A 7703-nucleotide genomic window follows, 5' to 3' on the forward strand; every position below is an offset into this window, starting at 1 on the left:
ATTCTTAATAATACGTCGCATAATTGTCTTGAATTTAAAATTTTTGATTAATTAATAAGGAATTTATTTTAATAATATATTGTAACTTCTTCAACTCTAGATTTCTCAATGTTGTTAGAAAAAAAATATTAATATAATTTTAATTTGGAATCCATCAATCAATAGTAAAGAATTTTCATGTTTAATAAAATAATAAGATATACTAAGCGTGTCTTATCTTGCAAAATGGATTGCATTTCTTAATACATTTACGTATTGACTTCAAAATCAAGTTGGCTTTCGCATTGTTTAGCAGGTCACATCAATAACCAATACATGTTGTTTTTGTTGAAGTCTGGAAAGACGAAAAAGAAAGAACAAGATTATCTCAAGGTATGGCAAATAACCCTTTAAATTGTCATCCATCTTTTTGTAAATTATTTTCCTGATTTTGGTTACTTTGATCAACGCGGACCTTCTTTCTTGTATTCTGTGTGATGATCGGAATCAAAGTTCTTCAAAAGGAATTGCATACTTATTTTGCGAATAAACAATGACTTCAGTAGATAGAAGGAGTGATATTTTATTCAATTATGGTCACGATAATCGATTTTATTGAAAATGAAAATGAAAGCGGCGGGCTATCGATCGTCCTCAGTGTCGCGCAACGAAGTGTTTGATGGCGAGGAGGAGCTCGTCGGTGCGTTGGCCGGTGATGGGGTCGTTGTCGACGGCGAACTTGTTAAGGTAGAAGGAGTGGCTCACTTCCCGGCTCACCACCACCTCCACTTCCTTACCGGCCTTCTTCATCGCCTCGCAGTACTCCAAATTGGTGTCGCTAATCAGGTCCTTCTCCGCCACGCCCACCAGGAAGGGAGGCAGCGCCACCTTCTCCAGAGGCGGCGCCGCCTCCCCCATCGGGCAGGTGTAGGGGTGGTCCTTCGTGGCGCCCTCCGGAAGACCCAGCTCCAGGAACTTGTCCAGCATGTCCAGCGTGAAGAAGACAGAGTCGGACTGCTGCTCCAACTCCGACCGGCTCCGGCTAGACCTCACGAACCCCGGGTGGAGCGGAACGCCGCCCGCCACCCGGAGCGGCGCCCAGAACTCCGGCGACTCTGCCGAAGCGCGCGCCGCCACCTGGTGCACCAGGTTCCCGCCGGAGCTGTCGCCGATGAGGAACACCCGGGAGAAGTCCGCCGCGGAACCGAGTAGCGTGTCGCCCGGTCCGGCCGCGGCGCCGCGGGCGAGGTCGCGGAGGCGGAGCAGGGCCGCGTACCCGGCGTCGATGGCGGCAGGGAGGCGGTGCTCGGGCGCGAGGGGGAGCTCGACGGAGACGACGACTGCGGGGAGAGAAGCGGCGAGGCGGGCGTAAAACTGGTAGTACATGAACCACGAACAGTGGCTGATGCAGAAGCCGCCGCCTTGGAAATGAAGGAAAACAGGGAGCTTCTCAGGCCGCGGCTGGCCACCTGCCGGGAGGTAGAGTCGGAGCGAGGGGCTACCAGGGAGGTCGTGGAGGGTAACGCCGTCTCGTGGGGCGATGAAGGGAGCGACCGGAGTCATGAGGAAGAGAGCCTCCGGCATGCCGGTCCAAGTCCGGTCGACGGAGCCGTCGTCGAAGATCCGGAGCCAGCCGGAGACATCGTCCACAACCACCTTCATGTCGATCGGCAACCACGAATTCGTACGGCCCTTGGCTCCGATCGATCAATTTTCGATTGATGGAATCGATGTGAGCAATGAACAAGTTCAAAGGATGAAAGAATTCTTATAGATTTATCTGACAGGTGGGTTTGTGACTGAAAGGCGTTTTTTCCATGCTTCTTCATCCAAATTCAAGTGTAATTTCTTCCCTTTTTTTTTTTTTTTTTAAGTCTCCCCATTTTTTGGGAAAAATGAGTCAATGCTTTTTAAGTATATATATATATATATATATATATATATATATATATATATATATATATATATATATACACGATTCTGATATCCTGCGCGTCCGTGTAATATATGACTGTGTACACACGCAGGATATCAGGTTTTAATTTAAAATATTAAAAAAATCAAAAAAAATGAAAAAAAAAAAAATAAAGCTGTTGATATCCTGCGCGACGTGGACAATCGTGCACTGTGCACATCGCGCAAGATATCACTTATCACTGTTCTATATATATATAGAGGTATTTAGGTCATCCAATCCAATTAATCCTAAACGTAACGTTAACGACCCTATAAAAAAAAAAGTTTATGAACATTAAGATAACTTCAAAAATATAAATGACAATCCATAGCGATCCTAATGGTTCAAATATGGGAGGTAAATTTGTTAAGGACGATTTTTAAATTTTAAATTCTAAGGCTCCGCTTAATTTCTGGGATAGAATTAAATGGTGTTAAGGATTATTGGTGTGATAGAAAATGTTTGGTAGATGATATATGATTAATAGTATAGGGATTAATGGTATGATAAATAATGGCGGAGCCAACCCCGATGAACTACCCAGGTTGATATCAGGATGTGGACCACAAGTTTTGACGCTGATGTCGTCAACAACACATCATTACCTCGGGCTAGCTGTACATTTTTTTTATTTTTTCCCCTTTCTTCCATTGTATTTTTCTTTATCACGTCGTTGGCTACTCGAGTTGTGGCCCGGGTAGCTATGAACGTGGCTCCGCTACTGGTGATAAATAATCATTAGCTCTTCCAAAATTATTTATCACACCATTAATCCTTATCCTACCTACACAATTAATGCTATCCCATAAATCAAATATCATTAATCATATCCCAAATCAAATAGAACCTAAGTGCACGAGGAATCTTAAGATATACTTTCTATTAAAAAAATAATAATCTCAATTCATTACATTGACCATACTTGATATACTTTCCATTGCACCGTACTTCAGTGGCAATTCTCAAAAAATTAAAAATACCTAACCTTCACAGTTGCGTAATCAATGAGCTCATTTCTTCTATATATCATTATCTCATAACTATGTCACCGATAGTTACAGATCCTGCCAAGCGGGATCTACAATGAGCGGCATCACCAAGTCATGCTCAACACCTTCATGTTCCACTTAGTCCATGGGTGCCCCGTGGTCCGTGGACCATTCTAAGCTCAGGATGACTCACTTCTGCTCCGACCGGTTTAGCCGTGTCGGCAGTCCGAGTCAACAATGTGAATCAAATTCCGTGAGAACGGAGGACTCGCTTTCTGGACTTTGACGAAGTCAAGTGCTTTCATATTATGTGAATCACCAAATACTCTTCTTTAACATTTCATTCACCAATTTCAATGGAAACCGTCTTGTAACTTCCTAGTAACCTCCACACTTTTGTTCTTGGGATTATTTAACTATCGCTTTGAGCACTTATGAATTAATTGTTCGAACTTGTTAGTGTGCAATTATGACTTCAAACTTCAAAATGTATGATTTTATCAAATCAAAAATCCCTCTCACACAACTTTCCAAAAAAAAGAGGAGACTTAAAAAAGGAGGAAATTGCACTTGAACTTGGATGAAGAAGCATGGAAATTAAGAGGCCTTTCAGCTCCACCAACCCACCTTTCATATTGTTCTATAAGAATCCTCTGGTCTTCTTCATTGCTCATATCGATTCCATCCATCGCAAATTGATCGATCGGAGCTGAGGGCGTTGCTAATTTGTTGTTGCCGATCAACATGGCTGCCGTCGAGGAGTACAGAGGAACGGTGGTGCTGGACGAGGTCTCCGGCTGGCTCCGGATCCTCGACGACGGCTCCGTCGACCGGACGTGGACTGGCATGCCGGAGGCTCTCTTCCTCATGACCCCAGTCGCTCCCTTCCTCACCCCACGAGATGGCGTCACCCTCCACGACCTCCCCGGCAGCCCCTCGCTCCGACTCTACCTCCCGGCAGGCGGTCGGCCGCGGCCTGAGAAGCTCCCTGTTTTTCTCCATTTCCATGGCGGAGGCTTCTGCATCAGCCACAGCTCGTGGTTCATGTACTACCAGTTTTACGCCCGCCTGGCCGCTTCTCTCCCCGCCGTCGTCGTCTCCGTCGAGCTCCCCCTCGCGCCCGAGCACCGCCTCCCTGCCGCCATCGACGCCGGGTACGCGGCCCTGCTCCGCCTCCGCGACCTCGCCCGCGGCGCCGCGGCCGGACCGGGCGACACGCTACTCGGTTCCGCGGCGGACTTCTCCCGGGTGTTCCTCATCGGCGACAGCTCCGGCGGGAACCTGGTGCACCAGGTGGCGGCGCGTGCTTCGGCAGAGTCGCCGGAGTTCTGGGCGCCGCTCCGGGTGGCGGGCGGCGTTCCGCTCCACCCCGGGTTCGTGAGGTCTAGCCGGAGCCGGTCGGAGTTGGAGCAGCAGTCCGACTCGGTCTTCTTCACGCTGGACATGCTGGACAAGTTCCTGGAGCTGGGGCTTCCGGAGGGCGCCACGAAGGACCACCCCTACACCTGCCCGATGGGGGAGGCGGCGCCGCCTCTGGAGAAGGTGGCGCTGCCTCCCTTCCTGGTGGGCGTGGCGGAGAAGGACCTGATTCGCGACACCAATTTGGAGTACTGCGAGGCGATGAAGAAGGCCGGTAAGGAAGTGGAGGTGGTGATGAGCCGGGAAGTGAGCCACTCCTTCTACCTCAACAAGTTCGCCGTCGACAACGACCCCATCACCGGCCAGCGCACCGACGAGCTCCTCCTCGCCATCAAACGCTTCGTTGCGCGACACTGATCACCACCGCCGTCAATCGCCGCCGTTCTCATTTTTATTTTCAATAAATCGATTATTGCAATCATAAGTGATATTTACTATTGTTATTATTATTATTTATTATCTTGTATTATTATTTATGCAATTTGGTCAACGCTCAACACAGAGACCCTTGTCTTTTGACATTATATAACGCATAATATTATAAATAGTCTAGTCACCTTAGTTTAATTTTATTTGACTCTTTATATATTTTTTTTTTCTTTGTAAAATGAAAAAAAAGTTGAATATAAAAAAACAAATGATCATGACTCCAAATTTGAGGTTTTTATTAAAACAGCAGTGGAATTTTGAATCTATTTTTTTTTTCTTTCAAAATTAATTATATGGATGGGATTATACGAAATAGAGATGTATAATTTAATAAAAAAAATTATAAGGAGACTTTTTGATAATGAGAAAAATAATAAGTTTTTATATTTTTGATATAGTATATTGAAAAAAAATCCTCTATAACTTACGATTAGAGATGCCCTCCTAATAATTCATTTGACTTACTCAAGTCAACTAGTCCCTTCGACTGTCATAAATAAAACTAATATGGTTAGCCTCACAATTATTTACATCGTCTGGATTTTTTTAAAAATAAATTTACAAAAACTAATTTAGTTTTTACAATTAATTACAGAATGTTATAAAATTATATCAACAATTACATATGAAAAAAAAGTATTATTGATTTTTTTTTCTTTTCTCATTTTTAGAAAGAATACATACATTAATATTTATCGATATATAATTAATCATATCTTAAGGCTAGGAAGATGAGACATTCACTCAAGTGGATGATTTATTGATTGGTGGAAGACTTATTTAATTGGTGATAAAACTCCTCAACGATGTTGCGCATAATCAGATAATCCAACAAAATATTAGTGACCAAAGACCAAGGATAGGGTCTCTAGCAGGTCCCTCTGATGCTCAAGTCAGTATGTTTTTCAGCAAGTAAATGAAGAAGGACAGTAGAAGATACATGTGAGAGAAAGGTGTAGATGATGCTAATTGCGTACCTTGTCAATGGAGAGGATCTCTCTTTATATATCATCTCTTACAACCTCTATGATCATGAGGTGACCCCTTGCGTCGGAGTTTATTAGGTGATGGAAAGAGTATAGTCTGGGTAATCTGCAATGATAGTTCGAATAATCTTTTTTCTATCCACAGATGTACCTATTTTATCGCTTATGGCTTAGGCCTTTGGTGAGGTTGTTGGAGTATGTTATTATAACGGATCAATTAATCAGGAAATATCCAAAGAATATTCCTCGACAACTTTCACAAGCTGTTAGAATGTTGTCTGTTATTTGTTTGATAAATATATCTCAGCCAATCCTTAAGTCGGCTGCTTAACTAGAATGTCTTTCATTGAATATATTTCGGTCGATCTTTCATTTGGCTGGGCATTTATAGTAAGCCCTATGAAATGCAGAACCTTTAACCCGTATTGGTATCAATATGCTCTGTTGTGTGCTAAATACTACGAAGATTTGTTCAAAGACTAGTATGGCGTCCATAATATGTCAAAGATCTATTCAAGGAGCCATATGATAAATTATGTATGTTAGAGTCTTTATTTTTAGGGACAATATGACCTTAGGTAATTTTGAACCCGGTCGACCTCTGCCCAACCAACTACATATGTAGAGTCTCCTAAAGATAAATATCTTTAAGCCCGTCTGATCTTTGCTCGACTAGGCATACACAGAGAGTCTTATGTTTGATCGGCCTTTATTTGCCCGATTATATATTAACAGATTTGTGAGGCTAAGTGTCTTTAAGCCCGCCTGATCTTTGCCTGACCGGGCGTATACAGAGAGCCTTATGTTTGACCGACCTTTATCTGCCCCATTACATATTAACAGCTTTGTGAGGCTAAGTATCTTTAAGCCCGCCCAATCTTTGCCCGGCCGAACGTACACAGAGAGCTTATATTTGACCAACCTTTATCTGCTCGATCATATATTAACATCTTTGTGAGGCTAAGTGTTTTTAAGTCCGTCCGGTCTATGCCCAGCTGGTCATACACAGAGAGTTTTATTTTTGATTGACCTTTATCTACCTGATCATATATTAGCAGCTTTGTGAAACTAAGTGTCTTTAAGTCTGCCCAATCTTTGTCTGGCGGGGCGTACACAGAGAACCTTATGTTTGACCCACCTTTTTCTGCCCGATTATATATTAACAGCTTTGTGAGGCTAAGTGTCTTTAAGCCCGCCCGATCTATGCCCAGCTGAGCATACACAAGAACCTTATGTTTGACCGGCCTTTATCTGCTCAATCATATATTAACAGCTTTGGGATGCTAAGTGTATTTAAGCCCACCTAATCTTTATCCGACCGGATGTACACACAGAGCTTATGTTTGACTGGCCTTCTGTTAGAGTGTATACTAAAAATTTAGCTTTTTGTAAACATTTATTTTGAAATAAAGAATCACATTGGTCAAATGTCTATATTTATATGCTAAGTGTAGATGTTCAATTAATTTATATTGTAGATAATATGGTGTGTGGTGTCACACATAGAAGATCATGTTATCAGTTCCTTATAAGTTATAAATAGTAGCTCACGACTAAAATGGAAAGGAACAAACCATTGGAATAGTCGTAGTGTAATTTGGTATTAGTTTATCTTGACTATAAAATTACACTAGTACACTCTGAGTGTATTGAACAGGACCATTTGAGGTAGTATATTTTATACTGACTATATAAAAGAATAATACCTCTGTTATTATGGAAGTGTGTACTCTTAATCATGATATAATAACAAGCACATATATTTAATATTTATTTCTTTAATTTATCAAAGAGTGTGATTTAGCTCGTTAAATCAATAGGTCTGATAAGTTAGGAAATAATATTATTTATATGGTGTGTTGTTGATTATATAATGAAACTGTATCCTAGTAATCTAGGATGATGATGTCCCCTTGAGGAGCTCATAAGGATTGTCATGTAAAC

The 7703-nt window shown here is 42.4% G+C and overlaps 2 protein-coding genes across 2 annotated transcripts; one reads left to right on the plus strand and one right to left on the minus strand.

The window, feature by feature from the left end:
• Positions 1-542: 542 nt before the first annotated feature.
• On the minus strand, positions 543-1737 carry LOC122041761 (probable carboxylesterase 15). The gene has a single exon (XM_042601548.1). It carries the CDS (start codon positions 1639-1641, stop codon positions 634-636), a length of 1008 nt encoding a protein of 335 aa, XP_042457482.1. The 5' UTR covers positions 1642-1737; the 3' UTR covers positions 543-633.
• A 1782-nt stretch (positions 1738-3519) lies between these two features.
• On the plus strand, positions 3520-4841 carry LOC122041760 (probable carboxylesterase 15). The gene has a single exon (XM_042601547.1). The coding sequence runs from the start codon at positions 3670-3672 to the stop codon at positions 4699-4701; it is 1032 nt and encodes a 343-aa protein (XP_042457481.1). The 5' UTR covers positions 3520-3669; the 3' UTR covers positions 4702-4841.
• The last annotated feature ends 2862 nt before the right edge of the window (positions 4842-7703 follow it).

The sequence above is a fragment of the Zingiber officinale genome, chromosome 2A, assembly GCF_018446385.1.
Source record: "Zingiber officinale cultivar Zhangliang chromosome 2A, Zo_v1.1, whole genome shotgun sequence".
NCBI lineage: Eukaryota > Viridiplantae > Streptophyta > Magnoliopsida > Zingiberales > Zingiberaceae > Zingiber > Zingiber officinale.